The following is a 24,790-nucleotide window of genomic DNA, read 5'->3' on the forward strand; positions in this document are numbered from 1 at the left end:
AGGGTAGGTAAAAGACTGATTGGGCGATAGGAGTAGGTTTCGTATATCGGTTTACCGGGTTTAGGGATGAGGGTAATCAATGAGATTTTCCAGGCCTTAGGATAGTGTTCCAGGCGAAGGATAGCATTAAAAATCGATGTGATGAGTGCTATCCCTTTTGTGGGAAGTTCCTTGATTGCTTTATTGCTTATTAGGTCGTGTCCTGCTGCTTTCTTGGGGTTTAGGCGCCTGATTGTTTCTATAGTCTCTGCAGAGAAGAAGGGTTCGATAGGAGGGGACATTTGGAAGGGGGTGTGCAGGTATTCGGTAACGTCCGCGGCGGCTTTGGGGGAATGGGGTTTGAATACTTTTGACAAGTGTTTAGCGAACAGGTCGGCTTTTTCTGTAGGGCTTCGCGCCCATCCACCTTGCGGACGGCGGATAGGTGGGATTATTTGTGGGGGGCGTGTGAGTTTCCTGGAGGCCTTCCATAGTGAGTAGTTGGCGTCGGCTTTGGGGGACAAGCTGGCGAGGTATTTATGGAAGCAGTCGTTTTTATAGATTTTTAAGGTTCTGGATAGCTTCCTAGTTGCGTTGTTAAGTTTGCGTTTGTCCTCCGGTGTTCTATGGGTCTGCCATACTCTTCTTAGTCTACGTTTTTCTGCTATTTTTTTTAGTATGTATTGGGGATATTCTTGTTTGCTGTTAGATGGCTTTGTCGGTGTGAAGAGGCGGATTGCGTTTATTATGCTCGTGTTTAAGTATTCCGTGGCTGCTTCGATATCTTCCTTTGTTTTTAGTGGGGTGAAGGCTGAGGTTGAGTGTGTAAAGACTTCTCTGAAGAGCTGCCAGTTGGTGTGTTGGTTGTGAATGGAGCCGTCAGGTGTATTCTCGATGATTGTTGAGCTGACTGTTGCTATCACGGGAGAATGATCAGAGGAGAGATCAGCCGAGGAGTTGATCTGGACGTGTCTTGATGGGATATTTTTAGTTATGAAGAAGTCGAGAAGGTCGGGTATTTTGTTGGAGTCAGTGGGCCAGTATGTGGGTTCGTATGTGGTGAGGTAGTTGAGGTTGTTGTTTATTATGCTGTTTAAGAGGTTTTTGCCTCTTGCTGTAACCAGTCTGCTGCCCCATTGAATGTGCTTGGCGTTATAGTCTCCTCCAACTATGAATCTATTGCCCAGGGTGTCCAGGAAGTTATCAAAGTCTTCTTTGGCGATGGAGTGTCTGGGAGGGCAGTATACTGCTGAGGTGGTGATTGAGCCATGACAGTCTTCTATTGCTACGTTTGTTGCTTGTAGGTAGTCTTTCTGGAATGATGGAAGTTCGTAGTGCTTAATACTTGCTTTGATTATTATTCCGGTGCCACCATGGGCCTTTCCGCTGGGGTGTTGGGTATGCTAGAATTTGTAACCATTTATTTTCAGGTAGCTCTTGTCGGTGAAGTGGGTTTCCGATACGAGCATTACGTCGATTTGCTGGTGTTTTAAGAAGAGTTCTAGTTCAAGTTTGTGTTGCGCTAGACCGTTGGCGTTCCAGAGTGCTATGCGCCTTGGTTTTATTTTGAGTCGGGGGATGCTAATTTTTCCACGATGAGTGTTAGTAGCGATAGCAAGTGATTTATTTGCTCTGATTGTTTCTCTATTAGCTTTTCAAGCCTTGAGGAGTTGTCTGTGTTAGGTGGGTTGGGGACACTGTTTTGGGGAAGGTTCCTTTGGCTGTTCGGGTTATTTTGGATGCCTTGTACTGCTTGGGCATAGGAGGTTGAGGTGGAGATGAATTTGGTAGGACTGGGTGCTTGGTTGGTTGAGGAGGTTGGGGTAGTCGTGAATTTCGGCGGGCTGGGTGTTTGGTTGGATACCTCTTTTGCTCTGAGCTTAGGGTACCTGTTCGTGTATAGTGTTTTATATGCTGGGCAGCCTTTGTAGTTGGCGGGGTGGTCCCCTTGGCAGTGGATGCATTTCGCTGGAGTTTCCGGTGATTTGGCGCACTGGTCAGTGGAGTGAGTGCCTGCGCATTTAACGCAGCGGAAAGTATGGTTGCAGTATTTCTGCGTATGACCGTACCTTTGGCACCTTTTGCATTGCACTATTTCTTTTTTCACAAGCGGTGGTTCGAATTTTACTATTGCGTTCATTAGGCGACTGATATTGTAGATTTGCTTATTGTTTGGCTTTTGTTTTATATCTATGAAAAATAAGGATAACGGGTCTTTCGAGACTCTATGCCTTATATTACTTACGTTGATGACTTCGTGGCCGAGTTTTGAGAGTTCGTATTTGAGTTCGTCTATGTCTGCTGAGTGGTGTATGTTTCGTAGGACCACCCGGAAAGGCCTTTCCTGTTTGAGTTGGTAGGTGTGGAAGTTGGCGTTCAGGGTCCTGAGTGTCTTGGTGAGTTTTCTGTAAGCTTCTGGGTTCGTCGGCAGTATTTTTACTCTATTGTTGCTTATCTTAAGGTTATATTCCTCCTTGCTGATATCTCTCTCTAGGGACCTGGTCATTGTCTGTATGTCAATGACGTCGTCCACAAATATTGGTGGGGGAGGGGGGATTCTCTGTGAGAGTTGGTTTGGTGGCGGTTCTACGATTTCCATGGCGTCGTTTGAGGATTCCAATACGGCGAATCTGTTGTGTGTGTTTATTTGCGTTGCTGTTTCTATTTTCCTTTTCTTTGTAGTATTAGCGTCGTTAGTGCGGAGAGTTCTGCTACACTTCTGCCACGGGGGGGGGGGGTAGCTCGGGGTAGCTGCGAGTCTGCTCTGGAGAGCCTGGTCGCGGTTGTTGGGCCATCATCGAGCTAGTTAATTCGGAATGAACAACTAGTCGTGAGGCTGTGAGGCTAGTATTCGGGTTGGGGTTAGGTGCGTGGGATTTTCTTCTCCCTAAAGGGTAAGGGACACTTAGCTGTGTTCACTTTCGACGGTTGGGCGACACGTGTTGTTTTCGGACTACGCTGGGCACTAGAGACACGTCTGCACGCTTCGGCACTCCACAGCGAACTGTACGGGACAGTGACCGTTGAAATGTTTACTGTCGAGTGTTACAACTATTTCCTTTTCAAGGAGAGCTATAGAATTACTCCATACCTCTGCCAGACAAAGCGTTCATCCCGTGACCGCGGCTACGTTCGGCGACTGGTTGTCGCCTTGAGCCCAAGCTCATTATCACAAATCTCGAACAAATACAATCGGATCGAATGACGATAATTGTTTAATTACGCCTATGATAGAATCTACATTACGGTGTTAAGAGATTTTCCCGAAGTTCCAAAGGGAAGGTTCCGATGTCCTTTCATCTCCGACATGTATAATGATGTGTGTTCTGTCCAATCTGAATATTGAATTTTCCAATGAAGGGGTAACTTTAACAAGCCTTATTGTTAATAATATTATAGGATTATTTATTCAGAAATATTAGAAGTTAAGATTTCCAATTATTTCTTTCCTATATGATAATTTTATTGATAGCTGAATCTATTTACAATGGATTAAACATATTTATTGATAGATGGATCTATTTACAATGAATTAAACAGGAAATGATGGTTATTCAACATGAACTTAATGTAGTAATGTGATATAACTAAGACAAATAAATTGATAATTCACAACTCACAACTAATAATGTACAACTCATAACAAATCGGCAACTCTCTCTCGACTCAAATCTCGCAGCTCGCTCAACTCACAACTCGACTCAACTCAGTTAAGACTGCCTATTAATTCGTCTTAACCTCATAAGTACGGTTGAATTTTGTGCGGGGCTGTATCTCTATTCGGCAGAGTTTTACACAAGCACACTGCAATAAAGTTTTTGATAATTACATTATCAGTTCTGCCTGAGCAGCCGAGCTAGACAGACGTGGGAAACTGTGCTTCAGTGAAACCGCGACAAGCAGTGAATTTAGGCGTACGAAAAGACAACAAACACTGGCAAAGGTGAAATATACTATATGAAGAAAGCTACCAAAAAAATAGAAACGATTCAAAACCAAGAAGAAGACAGCTAAGATGACGAACCTTCACATCAAGATGAATACTGAAAGATAGCAACAGGGCACAAAAAGCATAAAATAATATCAAGCCCAAGCGCCATGAAAACTTCACATACAGAAAAGCAACAATGGCTACAAGAAATCCCACTCCGGAAACTCATTCGGTTCATTAATATTATAGAAGAAGTAGATACGGACCCAAAAGAAAAGATCACAACTCAAATCGCTAACCACCGATCACCACCGATCTACGTAGATGCCCAAATAATAGATCTCCTAATGGAAATATTGAACAATACCGCTGGAAAAGAAAACTACAGTATGAAGCAATTAAAACTAGAACAAGTAAAACTACAAACAAAAACTCCAGAAATCTTCAGAAAAGTGGTGCAACCATTAAAGGAGAAAAATGCTGTGTATCGTACATACCAGCTCAAAACAGAAAAAGCTACAAAATAGTAATTAGAGGGCTAGACCCAAGGACAAACACAAAAAACATATGTGAGAAATTAGCAAAAGTCGGAAACAAAGAAAGAACAATAAATAATATAACCAGATAAGATACGAAATAGCAATTGCCACTCTGTTTCTAATAGAACTTGCACCCAAAGCTAATAACAAAGAAATCATTGACATTAAAAAAATCCTAAACACAATAGCAACAACTGAGCAACCCCTTTATAAGAAGGGCATACTGCAATGCATACAGTGTCAACAATACAGACACACAAAAAACTACTGTAATAGAAACCCGGCGTGTGTCAAGCAAGAAATTGCAGAATCGTAACCAACACCAAATATAGAAAACATATCGAACACTAACCATAAAAACATCAACACCTTTGGTAGCCGAAGTTATGCACAAGTCACTAAGCAAACTCCGCCCTAAAACAACCAAAACCAAAACAACAACAATAACGACGCTACTGAAATCCAGGAATTGCTCAAGCAATCTATCAAAAACGCTGAGATGCTAACAAAAATAATAAGTGTGCAAAACGCAGTACTTAGACAACGAACACAAGAAATGTCCAATTACAGTTAACACCAATGGTCTACAACAACGGGTCTTCGAAGCTAAAACATTTCTGTACAACAATGATATTGCCATATTACGTATTTCAGATACACATTTCACTAAAAAAGGCTACATGAAAATACCATATTACATCATCTGATAGCAAACACACCTAGGAAAAGCACATGGGGGGCTGTAGTGATAATAAGGAACGATATCAAATACCATTAACATAGTCAAATTCGTCAAGGTCACGTTCAAGCAACCACCGTTACAATAGAAACTAACAGCAATTATCTTCAGATGTCAGCAGTATATGAATCACCGCGACACAAAATGACATTACTAAAATGGGAACAGAATTATCAGTCTTTACATGACCAATACATCGCAGCGGCAGACTTCAATGCAAAGCACACGCTATGGGACTCAAAAATTAACTCACTTCGAGGTAAAACACTAGAAAAATATATTAGAATAGTAATCGCAAAATATTATCAACTGTACACGGCCAACATATCAACAACTACACGGCTGTATTAGTCAGGCACACTAATTCAGAAACAGCAGTCACATTATTCAAGAGCATATTACAAAAATAGAAAAATGGCTAGAAGATAAACAAATAACAGCAAATCCCAGTAAATGCAACCATATTACATTTACACTAAGAAAACGGAAACCACCAAATATCCAATTGAATGACACGCACATAACACAAACAAGGCAAGTTAAATATATAGGACTCCACTTAGACACACGATTTAAATGGAAATAACTTACGAAATCAATTATGGACACAATACGGATAAAAAGAAGACAGATGCACTGGCTAACTAGTCGAAACTCTAAACTCGCCATAAAAAATAAACTAAAAATCTACGAAACGATAATTTAACCAATTTAGACGTACGGAATACCACTACTGGGGACAGCAGCAATGAGCCACATAAATAAAGTCGCTACAATCGATTATACTAAAAACAATAATCAACGCACCATGGTACGTCAGAAACGATGATATACGCAAAGACTTAAAGATATCAACGGTCAAAGAAGAAATCGGTAGGTACAAAGAAAAGTACAAGGAAAGAAAGGCAACACATCCAAACCAGCTGCCTGCTGAAGCGAGCAAAACTCTCATCGAAAGAAGACTAAAGAGAAAACAGCCCACTGACCTTACTAAAGAAATAAAATAGGCAAACTCGAAGAAGGTATCCCGCTGGGAGTAGCAATCCACACGTTAGTTAGCAATAAAGCTAGAAAAATTTACCGAATGCCCAGCTGGACAAATCGTGAAGTGCAAATTGAATAAAAAAAAAATACGGTAGCTGCCACATTTGGGCTTCTTCGTAAACAGTATAAGACTATATTGCTACAAGTATATTGCTTGGTATCTGCTGTAGGATACATGCAGTATAGATGTTAAAAAGAAGAGGTGATATTATGGCTCTTTGAGGCACGCCAACACGTATATGTTTTGGTTCAACGTATGTACGCATTATGATATGACTCGGAATGAGGCTCTCCTCTTCTTATTTAGAATATTGTAATTTAGTACCATATGAATCACTGAACAGATTCTGAAATTTACCATCATTTTCATGATAATAGAAATAGATAATGTTTCTGTTTAAACTAATAGTTGATTAATTCTAAATAATTTTCCACGTCAGTTAGTCGCATAAAATCTGAAAATCATAATCGAATTGACACAATTATTCGTGTTTGAATTTCGATGATAGATTCTCAAAGTCATTCATATCGGACAATCTGACTACACATTAAGATTACAGACTACACAGAGCGTTCGGCTATAGATGTAACAAATTTAAGGGGTGATTCCTGAAGATAAAGTACGATAAAAATCAAGAATTAGAAAATTGCGTTTTCGGTATTAGTTTTTAATTATTGACAATTAAAAATTCGCCAAAATATCCCTGTTCACGAGCTAATCTTCTTACACGAACAAAAGTATCTGAGCGCAAGCAGCGGGATGCACAGGGATTCTCAAATCGAACGATACATGGATAGCAGCTTATCTCGTACAACTTGTAGAGAACAATATTACGATATTCAAAACCACAACTCATTATCCCCACTCGTGAAAATCCATAACAGCATATTGAAGATGGTCTCAAGGAATTGTCGAGTAGAGAAGATTAATGTTTTCTATAATCCTTTACTTCCATAAATAATTAATAAATAATGGCCACATAAACAATGTTTACACAAATTTCGTACAAGCACCGTATTTGTCCTATCCGCGGGTATCGTTATTCTTTAAATCTCATTTATCTACTTCTAATACGAGTGATTGGAGCGTAGTGTATGTTTCGACCACTCGCGGAGAGACGCGATCGTGAGGAAGCACGCCAACGGGAGTCGTAAATTCCCGTTACGATTAGATAATCGACGCCACGAAATGATCGATCCCCTATTTCGATTAGGATAATAGAGGTGGTTAATTGAATATTACACTGATGTAACTAGTTGTAAATGACAGTTTATTCCAACAACTTTGTGAAGAAGATAGTTACGCTGGTGCGTATGTATAAGATAAGCGAGTGACTGATTTTCGGGTGTAAACCCGGTCGAAGGATGTTGAATGTTTGAAAGATGGAAAATCAGTGAGTTTCGGTGATGATACTGTGGCGAAGAAAAGCTAAGGATGGGTGTGTCTAGCGCACGGGACCATCGGATTTGTTGGTGACGATTTTGGCTAAGAGAGTGAGGGAAATAGACTTCGTTGTTAATTGGTTATCTGCTATGGTGGTGGGTGAGGAAGGATGCTAACCGCCCTTGTGATAAAGTCGCTAGTGGGAAGCCTCATACGTGAGAAAAGGCAACTTTCCCGTGTCAACCCGAGGTGGACAATAAACTTCAGGAAACAATACAGCGAAGAAATCTGTTCGGTCTGAAGGACTTTGACTAGGAAATTCCTGAGATTTATGGAGAGTACTTGAGGCTATTGAGGGTACGCAGTAAGGATCCGAAGACATCTGGCTGCCATCTTGCCCGCGGTGTGTGGCCTGGCAACAGTGTAAGTATGTATCGTGTATGTATCGCAATTATTGATTACTTTGTAAGAGAACAGAGGCTATATTTAATATTTACTGTAATATAAAACGATTTTCGTTGAAATTTTTGTGTCAAGAATCTGGACGCTCGCGGACGGAGCGATCACACTGCGTGTATGAAATTTCTATAAACTTTGTTTATATATGCTATTATTTATTGATAATTTATGGCGGCAAGGAATTAGAGGATAGATTAGTTCTCTCTAATCGCAAATTCCATGAGGCGGTTTTCGGTACACTGCGATGAATTGTAAGGAGTAGGCAGATATACTGCTTAATCTACGATTTTTCCTACAAAACATCGCGCAGAATGATTTACGTTTTCAAATGTCATAATTTTCTTTACGATTTATCTGAGATAAGCTGTTTCCCATTCAGCGTTCTATTTGAGGATCGTTGTGCAACCCGCTACTTAGGCTTTTTTTTATACGAGGGGTATCCTCATACACATCCCGCTGCTCCTCTGGGAAGCGAAGGAGTAGTGTCAGACTTATCGACTAAAACTCTACTGTAGCCCACCTGACGCTCAACAGGGGTGCCCCGGGATCTCTTTCGACTTCCTACCGGAGTACTCCTGCGTCTTCTCCAATTCTACGGGAACCATTCCGGAGGTCTAGTTTGTCTACCCCTGGGCCGCCGTGCAAGTCCGAGGAGATCCCAGAACCTCATTGGCGTAACGATCCCTATGACCACCTATGTTCGTCGCAGAACACTACAAGGGTAAGAAGGTCTCACCCTCTACCCCTTTGCCCGCTGCTTTGCGAGAATTACTTCTTCGCAGTAGGAGCGGCCTGCAAGGAACTCCTGTTAACCCCTCAGCATCGCTTCCACAACTGACGAGGGGTCCAAACTCTCGCCAATCGCTATTCGCAAAATACAGCGGGAGGCCTACCATGTTGAACAAAACTCCAGCGCGTGCTGAGTCGTGACCACGCCCTCTCCACAGTGGTGACATCTGTCACATCTCGTCACCTCACTTCCAATTTTCTGCAGCTATTCCCCGTATATTCCATGCCCGACGAGCACCTACGTCATCCGCGAGGATAGCTGGAGCCCTCCACAGTCCCTCCAAGCCTCCCAGTTCGGGAGGATCGTTCTATCGAGCCAGTGGCCACGGACCTGAGCTTCGGCGAGTAGGTCGGAGCGCCACCGCTCCCATACCTCTCACCTAGCTTCCCCCCGAACGTCTTGGGCCTCCTGCCCGGACGGGCCCTGCAGCTCGAACGGAGGAGACGCCGCCAGGAAAGACGCCGACGCATAAGATACCGTCCAGTATCCCCTTATGATCCTGATGGCGGCCGTCCTGTGTAGCCTCCTCAGAGAAAGCAGACTACGACGACTCGCCATAAGATTTCCTGCCCACACCGGAGCTCCGTACAGGATCCGGGAACGGACGACTCCTTCATATAGTCAGAGCACTTCGACCCCGGCTCCACCGATATTCGACGGCAAGCCACTTAAGGCATTGGCTACCACCGTCACTAACAAAGAGCCTGAAGTGCGGACCGAACCTTTGACTGTCAATGGTGAGACCCAGATATTTCATCTGAAGCCTAACCTCGACATCCACCCCGTTTATATTAAAACACAGGCCAGGCGGAGGAGCCCCCTACGCCGCCAGCCGTAAAACTGTATAGCCCCCGACGAGGCTCAGGCCCAGCCTGCGTACAGCACGCACCGCGCACCGCTGCTTAGGCTGATCTACTTTCGTTCGTGAAAGGAGGTTTGCTTGTGCACAGACATATTTCGGCTAATTTTTAATTGATGGTAGCTAAAAAACACAATGTCTAAAACGCAATTCTTTTATTGATTTTCGTCTTATTTCGCCTTCAAGAATCACTCCTTAAATTTTCTAATACCTGTAGCTGAATATCCTGTAGACACATATATACACATGTACATTTAATTTGGGCGAATAAAAGATATATGTGTTGCTAATCACTTTTACTTTTACTTACATATAGTATATTCTTTCTGAAATTATTTATGTTCTTTAACTTTAATTGTGTTCTTGTTCGTTAATACATAACTTTGATTCGATCTTTTTCTCATGAATAGTTTGTAAAATTAGAGCTGCTGTAGCATTTAATTTAGGTGCTTGATTAGTTATCATTGATCGCTAAGATTCACCGATAAAGCTTTTTTGAACTAAATGCTATAGTTACTTTAGCGTAATGTTGTTAAAAGAAATGAGATGAGAAAATATACATTCGGATTTATATTATTACTATTGTATACTTTTCGCATATATTCGTAATATGCGGGCTAGAATTGCACCATAAGTCTACAATTCTGTCTTTTTGACTATATTAAACATCCTTAAATTCTGGCTATAAATACGACCGAACCAATTTATGTAGACATACTTATTAAGACATATTTAACAGATTTTTCTGTTTATAACGTTCTTGCATTTTTCATAATAAATATTTTTTACTTTTAAGTGTTCGAAGAACATTACTGCAAGATGTGAACAAATAGACAATATTTTAGAGTTATTCGGCGTTGAGAAAAATTATACGAAAATTGTGGTCTATATTATACGAGTAACAAGTGTATGGGGTATACTGATGATAAGTCTCTTCGCATTAGCTTGGCTTTGGTGGAGGAATGGAGCTGACATTATGAAAGGATTGTATTTAAGTCTCCTACTGTCTTTACCAGTTACTATTATTTGTTTGATGAGTCTTACGTTCAACATATTTATAAGGTAAATTATGTAAAAGCAAAAATGTTTGCCAACTAAAAATTATTTGAGCAGAAAGGCGAAATCCATATTTCCCCATTCTAGACCTAACTTTCTAAAAATCTATCGTAAAGTAATTAATAATTATATTATAGAATAGGGGATATTTCGCTGATTTCAATGATAAAATTCCATCGAGATATGCTGTCAAATTCAACATCCAACAGTTCCTTGCCTTTAATTCTTTATATTTCATTTCGGTTCTAATCTGAAAACTAACAATAAATAAGAGTGGCTTACTATCTATTTCTAACACATGCAATCCTTTATTGTAGCAATAAACGCTATTTTATTTGTACTACTCAAACAATGTTCATCGGTTATTGAAGTCAGTTAAGTAATTACAAACCGTATTATATTTTATATATTGTATTTTAACTTAATTCTACTTCAAAACCAAGCCAAACTTGTTTCAAACATTAAAAATTTTTTTCCGTATATTTCTAAAACTAAGACCAAGTGGCGTTGCCATTATATGTATATGTATAAGAATGCATATCGATAAAATTATTCAGGATGTTGACCTTGACAACATAATTCAAAACCATTGAGATGTGTGTTCCATGTATAAATTACCAAACAAATTTATGTTTATCTCACTTTCATGAGCAAATTATTTTTTTGTTTTATAAACAACTTACTCTTTAAGCATTTGTATATAATATTAAAAATTTGCTTTTGTGAGTATGTGTGTATGTGAGTTGTGATCAGTTTCATACGGAGAACATTAACTAATTTCTCATCAGAATTTTAAGGGACAAATTGCACAAGATGAACATAGCAATGAGTGATGTACGTCAGCTACCAAATGAAGATGATATTAACATAAGGTATAAGATGCAACCACAAAGGGCACGTAAGCTTGTATTTGTAAGAGATTATTATAATCAGAAACATTATCTTCAGCACTTTCTCCAAATCACAAGGTATATTTGATATCTTTACAATAATATTATACAGTGTAATTTCTCTTATTACATCATTAACAGTGAGTTCCTAAGCTTATATAAATAATAGAATTTTTCTTAGAACATTTTTCTTTTAATCTGTTCAAGGCAAGTGCATTTTGAAATTGTAAAAATTTCACGCGAACTTAACCACATATATGGTTATCAACTTCTGCTGGAACTAGCGATGCAATTTACGATAATAATAAGTACACTTTATAATGTATATTTCGAAATAATATCATCGCAGAATGTGACAGAAATTTTTCATTCTAAAATAACTGTATCAGCGATGTGGTGGGCTCTTATAAGTTCTGCTAAAGTTATTACCACAAATCATCACTGCACTTGTTTCCATCGTGAGGTAAAAACATATATCTTTATGGAATGAGAAAGGAACTAACATTCAGCATGAACATAATAATAAACATGTATGCAGCATATGAAATTTTGTAGGCAGCAGTAACGGCAGAAACGCTTCAAGAATTGGCAACATTTTGTTCATACAATTGCATCAAAGATGAGGTAAAGAAAGTTCATATTTATATAGTAATAAAGTTAATGTAATTAAACAATTAAACGACAGATTTACTTCTACCAAAAATATTCAAGATCGCATATCAACAATTCTCTTGCATCTCTTCCTTTGAATTTTGAATTGACTCTGAATTAAAGCAATACCAACAATTATTACACATAAATCACACATTCTTATTTTACATGCGTATACTTACGTAGTAACATCTGGCCTAACACAAGGCTGCAAGATTTCTGGCGAGTGATCATTAAACTGTGGATTTTTATGTATTTATCTAAATTAAATATACGAAGATCCATAAAATTGATATAGTATGCAAAAATATGTAAAATACATAAAATATCCAAAGTACAGTGTTTATTATAAATATCTGCATAGATAATCTCGTAGTTGTGTTTATAAAAATATCCGCAGTTTACAGATCACATATATCATCACGGCAGCAGCGCGACGTTACTGCTGCGGCAGAATTGTGTTTACAAGTAATGAAAATGTTTATATATATGTCGGGTTCACATTATGGTTCATTTGGATTAGGCATTATTGTTATGCGATAGAAAAGATATTTACTAGTACAAATATGATTATTAGTACAAGTGTGGATATTGCAGAATTAACAAGTAACCGCGGTGATTAGACACTCATGACAATGGTCTTAGGTTCGATAACGAATCGGCGGGATAACAAATGTACTTTCTTCCAAAGTCCAAGTTGTACCCAACTTCCTTGTCTACGATACAAGTATTACTGAATTAACTCTTTATCCATCGAGAATATCCACCGAGCGTAAAGAAGCTATGTAACTCGCTAATGAGACCTCACGAGAGAGAATGACTTTCCGTCACGATAATGCTGCAGAGGAAAACTATATGGGGTGTGTCTAAGGACACGAGATTCTCGGATTCATCGAGAAAAGCCTTTGTTCGGAAAGTGAGGGCAATTGACGTTGCTGTTAATTGGTCAATTTTCATGTTAGTGGTTAGAGAAGGATGCTAGCCGCCCTTGAGGGAATGTTGTTAGCGGGAAGCGTCGTTCGTGTAAAAAAAATAGATTTCCCCTATCTTCCCGTAGTTGGGACAAAGACTCTTTGTCTATTTGAAGGGCTTTAGTTAACTAAATCTTAAGATTTGTAACGGGTCCTCAGGCTAGCTGAACATGCACTGTGGAGATGCCGACATTTGGTAATCATCTTACCCGAAGAATAGGGTCTGCGTGTGGCGAGCCATAGGACAGAAACCGTTGGAATGTTTACTGTCGCGTGTCACCACGAATATTTCTTTTAAGGAGAGCTATAGAATTACTCCATACCTTTGTTAGACAAAGCGTTCATCCCGTGACCGCGGCTACGTTCGGCGACTGGCTGTCGCCTCGAGCCCAAGCTCATTATCACAACTCGCGAACAATTACAATCAGATTGAATAACTACAATTGTTCAATTACAGCTATAGTAGACTCTAGATTACAATGTTGCGGGATTATCCAAAATTCCAAAGGCTCCGGTGTTCTTTCATCTCCGACAAGTATATAGACATTCTTCAGTACTCACGTGTACAGTTAATTCAGTAGAAATGTTACATTATTCTAAACCAGTTTTTTACAAAAGTATTAACATCTGTTTTTTTCGCTATCTACTTTGCTAACATACACAACAACAATATGAAATCGTATTTAATAGCATCTGAATACATAGCAAACACTGCTTCAGCAGATTCCCAATAACGTCGACTCTTTCAGGTGCAACAATTTTCATTGCAACTCATTCTCCATCCATTACATTTATCTGCTGGCCGTTGTGTTCGTCTTAATAACGAGTTTACAACGAAAGTAAGTTAAGAGCGTAGTGTAATAAATAAAGAGGCGTAATTACCGATTATTTACAAAAATTGAATATTTGTTTTCAGTTTTTTGGTACTATAACTACTTACTTGGCTATATTAGTTCAAGTAAGTTCCACGCCTACTGCAATGCGATCTTTAATTCATACCTTAAACATATAATGCTTTGTGTATACGTATGTAATATGGTAATATGATAATATGCTAATACATATATTTAATATGGTGATTAGTCATTATTGTTTATTGTATTTTACAATACACTATTGCAATTTATGAATAAATAAGAAAATAAAGAAATTATACAACATATGTAGAATTGGAAATTTTATATTTGTTACGCCACTAAGCTTACCATAGGCCGTATTCCTAACCGTCGCTGGTGGTACTACAGCGTGGCAGACAGATCGTCTTATATTTTTTTTTTATTTATTTACATTTTACAATTTGTCCAGTAGGACTTTTGATAAAATATTATAGCTTAGTGATATAGTAATATAGCATGTGGATAGCTACCCCCAGTGGGATACCATCTTCGAATCTGATTGATTTATTTCTTTAGTGTGATGAGTGTTTGTATGTTAGGTTATGTCCTTTGTGAGATCCGTTGGGTGTTTCCTTTTCAGTCTTCTATCCATGTTTAAGGTGTTGATCGTTTCCACAGCTAGCCGGTTCGGGTGCGTTGCTATTCTTTCTCTGTACCTTCTTGCACTTCTGTTAATCTCCTCCTTGACCGTTGGTATTCCCAGGTCCCTATTTCGGTTATATGGCTCATTGCTGCTGTTCCCCATAGTGCTATACTGTATGTCCAGATTGGTTTTATGACCATTTTATATATTTTTAGTTTGTTTTCTATGCTTAGTTTGGATTTTCGACTTGTTAGCCAGTACATTTGTCTCCTTGCCATCTGTATTTTGTCTATTGTTGCTTTAATATGCTGTTTCCATGTGAGTCGTGTATCTAAGTGGAGTCCTAGGTATTTGACTTGCCTTGTTTGTATTATGTGTGTGCCGTTTAGTACAATGTTTGGTGGTTTCTGTTTTCGCAGTGTGAATGTAATGTGTTTGCATTTATCAGGGTTTGCTTTAATTTGTTTTGCTTGAGGCCACTTTTCTATTTTTGTGATATGTTCTTGTAGTAATGTAACTGCTGTTGCACGGTTAGTGTGCCTGACTAGTACAGCTGTGTCATCCGCAAATGTCAGTATTTTACTATTGTTAGTTGTTGGTATGTTGGCCGTATATAATGCGTATAAAATTGGTCCTAGGACGCTTCCTTACGGAACTCCTGCCTTGATTTCTTTAGCTTCACGGTATGTGTCTTTGATTTTTACTATGAAGGTTCTGCTGCTTAAGTATGATTTGATTAATTGGTATATCTGCTCCGGGAACTGTTTCCTCATTGATTGAAGTAGACTAGTTTGGTTTATTTTATCGAATGCTTTTTCGATGTCCATAAAGAGTGCCGTGCAATATTGTTTTGTTTCCAGCGCCTATTGACGAGTCTGTGCATTTGTTCTATTGTGGAGTGTTTGTTTCTGAATCCGAATTGGTGATCCGGTATTAGTTGATTCTTCTCTATTATAGGTTTTATGCAGTCGTAAATTACTTTCTCTAGTATCTTAGAGAACGCAGGAAGTAATGAGATTGGTCTGTAGGATTTGGTTTCGTGTGGGTCCTTGCCTGGTTTGGGTATCATTATGATTTGTGTCAGTTTCCAAGTTTTTGGAAAGTATAGTATTCTTAGTATTGCGTTAACTATTATTGTGATTTGTCTTATCGCTTTTGGCGGAAGGTTTTTCAAGATTTTGCCGTTAATTAGGTCGATTCCTGGCGGCCGGTGGTGGTGACTGTGTAGTGGAGCAAACACAGCGAGGACGGAGCCGTTAGCTTACCAGAAATCTCCGGAAAACTGAAGAATTCAGGCAAGGAAAGTAACCAAAGTGAAGGACTAGCGCCCGTGAATGCAAAGCGGGTGTAGGAACCCACGAAATCTGGTGTAGAAAGGCGCTAAAGGCGGAGGTAAACCGAGTGCGAGGTTATGACGGAGGGATAGCCATATTGGGAGGCGTGACAACAGCGCCGCCACACGGGCTACCCGAGGAACCACACAGACGCAGCCATATTGGCACGTACGTCAAAGCGCGCCGCGTGGGCCATTTGAAAGCGGCAGCGACTAGTGGAGCAGCAAGTGCGAAGGAAACGGCCATATTTGCGCCCAATGGCGAAAAAAGACGCAACGGTGGCGAAAAATAAGGAGGTAGGGGAAACCGTCGGAGAAGGCGGCGAAGCGGAGCTGGTCGCCGAGCCGTCACACGTCATCATCAGGAGCATGACGAGGGCGGCCCTGACAAAAGAGAGGCCCTCCCATCCCACACTGGACACGGAGAACACGCAGACCGAAGAAACGACGGAGGAAGAGGACCTAGCCCAAGAGATGAGAACTGCTACTAGGGCAGACATAAGAGCGGAATTGATCCGTCGGGCCGCAGAGATGACCAAGGTTGTCGAGACATCTCGCAACCTCAAGAGTACGCAGGAGGAAACGTTGAAGGAAGTGGCGAGGACTATCACCGCGGGCACAACAGAGCTGGTGAGGAGAATAGACCCCGCCATCGTCGCCCTCGCTATAGCGCAAGGACGCATAACGACACTAGAGGCAGAGAACGAGGCGCTCAAAAAAGAGCTGGCCACGCGTCCCCCCCGCAGAGAAGAGCAGCGACACGGCGCGTCTCGCCGCAATCGAACATGAGTTAGGGGAGATAAGACCCTCGCTGCACCTGCTGGAGGAACGCCTCCAGAACATGAAAAGGAGGGAAGAAAAGGAGGTCGGCCTGGACGAGAGCACAAGAAGGGGTGAGACCGGAGCCCCAAACGCTCCATCGACCAAGGGAGGACAAGCGGCTGCCACGGAATGGCAGACCGTCGGAAAGAAAAAGAAACAGAAGAAGAAGAATAACAGAAAGAAGAAGGGGGCAGAGAAGAAACAATCGGCCAAACCAACCCCCGGGACAGAGGCGAAGAGTCCGAGGAAATCCCCAGAGAGCGGGTCGGAGAACGCGCGAAGAGGAGGAGGCAAGCTGCCCCTCCCACATACACCACGATCGTCAGCGGTAACGATCACCCTGGCAGACAAATCGGAACAATCCTACGCGGAGGTCCCGGCTGCGGCCAAGAACAGCGTCTCCCTGGCTGAGGTCGGCATCAGCACGATGAGGATGCGAAAGACCATCACTGGAGGCGTCATTCTGGAGGTCCCCGAGGATCAGGAGAGGAAGAAGGCCGCAGCGCTCGCAGCATGCCTGACGCGGGCTCTGAACCCGAACAAGGTCCGCGTGGTGACACCCTTCCGAGCGGCCGAAGCAAGGGTGTCAATGATAGACGTATCAGCCACCAAGGAGGAAATCCGGAACACCCTGGCGAAGGAGAGCGGCTGCAAGCCGGAGGACGTCCGACTGGGAGAAATCCGCCCCGCCCGAAACGGTCTTGGATCTGTGTGGATACGAGGCCCGGCTGGTGCATTGCGGAAACTGGCAATAGGGTGATCAACGGCGAGGGTCGATGCCATCGTGCGAAGACCTCTACAGTGCTACAGGTGCCTGGAGATCGGGCACGTAAGGAAGTCCTGCACCGCCACGGAAGATAGGGGGCACCTATGCTTCGGATGCGGCAAACCAGGGCACAAAGCGAAAGCATGCACTGCCGCGAGCCCGAAATGCCTACCCTGCGAGGCGCTTGGAGCACCATCCGGGCACAGGATGGGTGGACCGGCGTGCGCACCCTCCCCCCTCCCCGAAGAAAGGAACAAAAGGGGTTAGGTGGCAAAGGCGGCAATGGGGAAGGCTCCCCACCGCAAGGCGACCCTAAGCCCGCAGACAAAGAAGCTGGCACGGAGGAAGCCAGAGAAGCGACGACGCTAGGGGGCCGAAAATGCGCATCCTCCAGACGAACCTAGGAAGATCAAGGCCAGCGCAAGACCTGCTCTACCAAACCATTCGGGAGAGCACGGTCGCCCTAGCGGTGGTGGCGGAACCATACAAAGTCCCGGATGCCCCGAAATGGGCCGGAAATACAGACGGAATGGTTGCCGTTACCTGGACATCAACGCCCGGGGCGTTCGCTCACAGAACCCTGCTGGAACGCGGCAACGGATACGTCGCGATCGAATGGGCAGGGATGGTGATGGTGGGTGTGTACGTGTCACCCAACAACGGACGGGAAGCATTCGAGGAATTCCTGGACAGAGTCGGCGACTGCGTCAGGCGACGACTCCCCCGGTAAGTGCTCGTCCTGGGAGACTTCAACGCGCACTCCACGGAATGGGGGAACGCCAGGACCAACGCGTGCGGCCGCACGCTGTCAAACTGGGCCGCGGGACTTGGACTTCTGTGGGTGAACAGGGGCTCGACCAGTACCTGCGTGGCGTGGAGAGGGAGCTCCATCGTCGTCATCACATGGGCCTCCCCCGATGCATTCAGGCGGATCTCAGGCTGGAGAGTAGCCGAAGGGGTTGAGACACTCTCGGACCACCTCTACATATTCATGGGGGCGGACACACCTGGACCCCGAACGTGGACTACAGGCGATGGTTGCGGCCCGCCGAGGAAAGGACACGCGCGCCCACCGCCAAGACGGAAGGTTAAGGAGATGAACGGGCGGCTACTTCGGGCGGCTGCCATAACAACAGCCTGGAGCTGGGAGGCCCCGACGACGACGACCGAGACAGACGTGGAAAAAGAGGCCGAGAACCTACGCCGAGCCATGACAGCAATCTGCGACGCATCCATGCCAGGTGCCACACCAGGCACGGTGCGAAACAGGGCAGTCTACTGGTGGAACCCTGACATCGCGGAGCTGAGGACGAGATGCGTTCGGGCCCGAAGACAGTACCTAAGGGCCCGCCGCTGGCGATGACGCGACGAGGAAGAAGTCTCCCTGCGCTACCGAGCGTACCACGTCCTACCATGCTCGTTACAAAAGGAGATCAAGATCGCGAAGATCGGCCTGGTCCGAACTGGTCGAGGCAGTCGAGTCCGACCCATGGGGAAGGCTGTACAGGACGGTGACACGAAAACTTCGCGCCAAGGGCCCTCTGGTAACGACGGAGATGGAACCTGCGCTGCTGCTGCAAATCATCGGGACGCTTTTCCTCCCGCAAGAGGACAGTGCTGCAGAACAGTCGCGGAAAACAACATGAACGGTAGAATGAACAAATAAATGGAAAGTCACGGAGGAAGACCAGAAGAATGGCTTCCCGCGTCGTGGCGCCGGGCGCGGACGGAATCTCGGGCCGGATCTTGGGGGAAGTGATGGGGGTCATGGCTCCCAAACTTCGGCGCCTCTACACAAAATGTCTGAGAGAGGGAGTTTACCTGCAGTTAATAAAACATATAAATGGACTATTGCTCATTCTCCTACTTATAAAACCTCGTTTTTTTATTACGTGACATTTTAGGCGATCCGTGCCAGGATCCACTCGGTTCAGTGTAAACGAAATTACGATTTTGGCGTATGCGCATCACTGAAGATTGAAGGATCAAGCGGACCTCTGCATAGATCAGCTCACTTTGCGTGAAAACGACTTCTACGGAAAGTGGACTACGGTCGTCACCAAAACTGAAACTGGTCAGAGCAACATTCACGAAAAGAAGAATACCCAGGAAGACTCCTCACAATTACCATCGGATTAAAACTTGGACTAAAAAGATATTTAGTAGACATTGGTGCCGGAATAAACATAGTCAAACGCTCAAAAATCATGTCCACTCCGTTAAAAGGAAACAAGAAAACATTCTTTATGGGCAATGACAAATACGAGACAGACGAATACATTTACCTTAGAATCTGTGACAAAAGAAACAAATTCTAATCTAAAAAGAAATCTAAAAAGAAATAAATCGAAGACGGAATCATAGGGTTGTCAATGCTAGAAAACTATCAATATAAAATTACAAACGACCAAATTCAACTCAACGATCATGTATTCTCATTTCAGCCACCACGGGTAATTTCTCCAGGACAAACCAAAGTCGAAACAATTTATTTGGACAAGAGACCGACGCAAGTATGCTTCTGCAATACTGGCGAGCAACCAATACCAATTTCTAATGACCTCTCTAATGAAGTTGATCTCGAACAAATTAAAAAATTCAGAAACATAATTAAAACGAGCCATATTGAAAACAATTTCCGCATTCCTATCGAAAAAATCCTCTTACACTACATTGACGTATTCAACCTAGACACAGATACTTTACCATGCACCAATTTAACAAAACACATCATCACGTTGAAAGAAAACAAAATCATAAATACAAAATCTTACAGACCACCCGAGGTACACAAATTAGAAATCGAAAAACAAATCAAAGAAATGTTAAACAAAAACATAATCGAAGAATCAGACTGACCGTACAATAGTGCAGTATGGGTAGTCCCCAAGGAATTGGACGCCTCCGGAAAACAAAAGTGGCGCATAGTGATAGATTTCCGTAAATTAAACGAATTAACTGATCAAGACGCGTACCCTTTGCCAAATATTGACGATATACTCTCGCAATTAGGAAACGCAAAATTCTTCTCCGCACTAGACCTCTCCTCCGTGTTTCATCAAATACCAATGGACGTAACATCAAAAAAATACACAGCTTTTAGTACCCCTCAGGGACACTTTCAATACAATCGAATACCATTCAGATTAAAAAACGCGCCAGCTACATTCCAACGCATGATGGACACAGCACTGCGCGGTTTATTAAATAAATATTGCTTCGTTTATTTAAACGACATCATAATATTCGGAAATACGATTCAACAACGTAACAACAACCTTGCAATTGTATTACAAAGATTAGGAGAATTAAGACTAAAGATTCAACCAGACAAATGTGAATTCTTAAAACCAGAATTAGAATACCTTGGACACATTATCACACACGAAGGAATAAAACCAAATCCAAAAAAGATAGAAGCAGTCAAAGAATTCAAAATTCCCAAAAACTCAACCGGCGTAAAATCATTCTTCGGACTAGCAGGATATTATGGAAAATTCATACGTAACTTTTCAAAGATAGCCAAACCTCTAACCGACCTGACAAAAAAAGACATACCCTTTCATTGAACAGAGAAACAACAAGATAGCTTTCAAACTCTCAAAGACGCATTATGCAAAGCCCCGGTATTGACATATCCCAACTTTAATGAAACATTTACATTAACAACCGACGCCTCTAACGAAGGAATAGGCGCTGTTCTTTCGCAAAACGACCATTCTTGTTGCTACATCTCCAGAACACTAAATCCTCTCGAAAGAAATTACTCAACCACTGAAAAAGAACTCCTTGCAATCGTATGGGCAGTAAAACGTTTGAGACAATATTTGCTAGGAAGACATTTTCTCATAAGAACCGACCATCAAGCTGTAACTTGGCTTAAAAACTGCAAAGATCCCTCATCACGACTAATTAGATGGAGATTAAAGTTAGAAGAATACGATTACAAAATACAATACCACAGCGGAAAAGATAATACAGCTGCTGACGCACTTTCCAGACAAACTATTAACAATTTGACGACTGAAGACCATCTCCTTGACGAGTATGACAAATGGGAGCAAGACACCGACACACTTCCTAAACTACTAAAGATAGTCCCCAACGAAAAATCCTTCTTCCAAATAACAAAAGAAACTCTAGGACCCTACGACAAAAAGAAATGGTTAAAGAAGATCATAGAATCAGCTGCCACACATAGAAAGTTAGGTATAGGAGACAACAGCTTCGATGAAATCTGCAGCGGCACGCGAGCAGGACAATTCAGATCCTGGTGTTGTTTTGTTTCGGAGTATCATGACCGTTAGGTCACAGGTATTGCAAGGAGTAATGAACTCCGAGCAAAACAATGTCGCCGCTACTTTCAACCGTCAAACGCAGTCGAGTTCAAACTTTCCGACTGTCCCCCGACCAGTATAAATAAACAAACGAAATGACGAGCGAGGAAGTTCAGCGATCGCAGCATAAGCATACAGACGCATCAGACGTATATACGGAGTTTCTTGACAAGCGCGTATTTATTTCGTAAGACTTATTGTACCTGGACTTGTGCTTTGTGAGAAATCAAGTTTATAGACAATATATATCTTTAATAAATTACTCACAAACAGTTAGTCTGTTATTAGTGATATCCAAAAAGATCAATCCTCTACAAATCGAAAAGGCACGAATAAAAACATTTTTGATGTATGTTAATGACAAGATAGAAGAAATAATCTTTGCATACGACCCGATTCAAATTCTAACAGACGAACAAGTCGACACGATTATAAAAGAAAACCATAACGACGTTTCAGGACACTTAGGTATACAGAAAATTTACGCAAAAATCAAAGAACGATTTAAAATCCCACATTTGTTCTCAAAAGTAGAGGAATTTATAAAAAAATTTGTAGCATGTCAAAAACAGAAGCTTGTCAGAATCCGCGCGAAAGAAATTTCCATAATACCTCAAACCCCCACTGAACCAAACGAAAAGATAGCAATGGACATAATTGGCCCCATGCCAAAAACTAAACGAGGAAACCAATATATACTCTCTATTCGTGATGATTTGACCAAATACCTGATATTAATACCCCTCAAGACACAAAGAACCGAATCCATAATAGATGCCTTATTGAATCATTACATTTACATCTTCTCAGCACCTAGAACTATACTAACAGACCAAGGACACAACTTTATTAGCGAACTCATGACGAAATTCGAAGAAGCATTTAAAATAAAACATATAAAAACAACCAGCTTTCACCCACAATCTAACGGATCCCTAGAAAGAACACACGCAACGGTAAAAGACATGATACGAACAAGTCTAAACGACTCAGACAAAGAATGGGATGAAGTATTAAACTTCATATGCTTAAGATATAACACAGCAATACACGATGCAACCGGTTTTTCACCTTTTGAACTAACCTTTGGACGAAAAGCTAACCTCCCATCCTCAATATCCAGAACCTCCAACTACACGTATGAAGAAATCTTTACACTATGGAAAGCAATTGGACAAATACGAGACACTAGCTGGACAAACACTTGGACAAAGTAGAAAACGCTACATGCGAGATCAACAAGAAAAAAATCATTAAAACACAAACCGTATTTAAAGAAGGAGACGCGGTTCTTGTGCATAATGATCACATAGCAGATAAATTGGACGATGAATGGTTAGATCCTTACCACATCGAAAAAGACTCCTTATTACAAAATTTTAATCAATAACCAAATTAGGAAGATACATGGTAACAGAATTAAACCATACTTTTCAGGACGCTCATCTCATGCACAACCCTCGTGCTAGGATTGGAACTAATACCGATCGAAAGTAATTTCTCTCTTCAGAACCTTCAGAACACTCTTCGGAACCTTAGATGTCAAAATGTGTATTCACATATTTTGCTGAAAAATTAAGAAAAACATCGTTAGTAATACGCCCAACATTAATACTGCAACACCCTCCGTTCCTATAAACATTTACGCATCGATATCACCTGTGCACCCTGGAACAGAAAAGAAATCAAGAGTAAGTTTTGAATTATCAACACCGCCCAAGGCCAAATTCCATCCATCGATTCTAAAGAAACGCAAGAACTTAGAGAACTAAGTTCACTCTACAAAGGGCGGGGGGGGGGGAGTCTAACTATCACCCAAGAGGCAGGTGTAACTACCACCCAAGAGGCAGGTGTAACGACCACCCAAGAGGCAGGCATCCGCTGACATTGGATATGTCGATAACACCTAGTATTGTGATAACTAAGAGAAAAGACAACAGCCAGACCCCCACCCATAAGATATAAGTCATAATAAAAAAATAAAAGCCCCGGTCCTTTAGTCAGTAACCTCAGTTTGTAATCTGCAGTTAATAAAACATATGAAAGGGCTAATCTAATGGTGTTTTGTTCGGCGTGGGAGCTGTCCAGCTACACCCCGCGGCACGTCATAGGTGAAAGACTGACCCCCTCGGCGATCATAGAAGCGATGCTGAGTGGGCCACAGGAATATGAGGCTGTCCGCCTCCTCTGCGAGGAGGATTATGCTCGCAAAGGTGCGAGCAGAAAGGGAGAGAAAGAGAAACTTTCACCCTTGTAGAATAACGCGATGGAGGGCGATGGCGGTCAGGTGGCCTAGAGCCACTTCATCGCCATCCCAACGGATAGCGACTAGAAGAGGGGATATCGTTAGGGACAATGGCCCCCCTAACGCCAAATGCAACAGTCAGGAAATTGTTAGAACTGGCTCGAACAACAAGACGCGGGAAAGGGGTGCAAAGGAATATAATTTGTAAGAAGTTCCTAGAGCACTCCTGTCATACGCGTAGCATGGTCATTGTGGAGTTTTAGTCGGTAAGAGTCCGATACTCCTCTGCTGTTACCGATTATTAGCAGCTGTGGAGTTTCCATGAGGATTTCTCCACGTGCAAAAAGAAAAGAGAAGGTTTCCTATCTCTATATGTACAAAATGAATCCAGCGTTTACCTTGATTTGTTAGCTTCCGTAGATGCTTTATGCTTTGCAGGTTGCTTCCGGATTCGCTGTTAGTGGATTCGTCGTTAGAGATGACCGTGGTCCAAGTTGATTCTTTTCCCGTAGGTTG

At 42.1% G+C, this 24,790-nt stretch overlaps 1 protein-coding gene and 1 pseudogene across 1 annotated transcript; both read left to right on the plus strand.

The window, feature by feature from the left end:
• Positions 1–10,527: 10,527 nt before the first annotated feature.
• LOC143302706 (uncharacterized) lies at positions 10,528–14,304 on the plus strand. The gene is made up of 6 exons (XM_076618683.1): positions 10,528–10,786; positions 11,569–11,748; positions 11,878–12,133; positions 12,226–12,294; positions 14,042–14,131; positions 14,209–14,304. Exons 1-6 carry the CDS (start codon positions 10,647–10,649, stop codon positions 14,302–14,304), a joined length of 831 nt encoding a protein of 276 aa, XP_076474798.1. The 5' UTR covers positions 10,528–10,646.
• A 2,641-nt stretch (positions 14,305–16,945) lies between these two features.
• On the plus strand, positions 16,946–17,959 carry LOC143302707 (uncharacterized; annotated as a pseudogene).
• Positions 17,960–24,790: the final 6,831 nt, after the last annotated feature.

Source organism: Bombus vancouverensis, chromosome 5 (assembly GCF_051014615.1).
Source record: "Bombus vancouverensis nearcticus chromosome 5, iyBomVanc1_principal, whole genome shotgun sequence".
NCBI classification, from domain to species: Eukaryota; Metazoa; Arthropoda; class Insecta; order Hymenoptera; family Apidae; genus Bombus; species Bombus vancouverensis.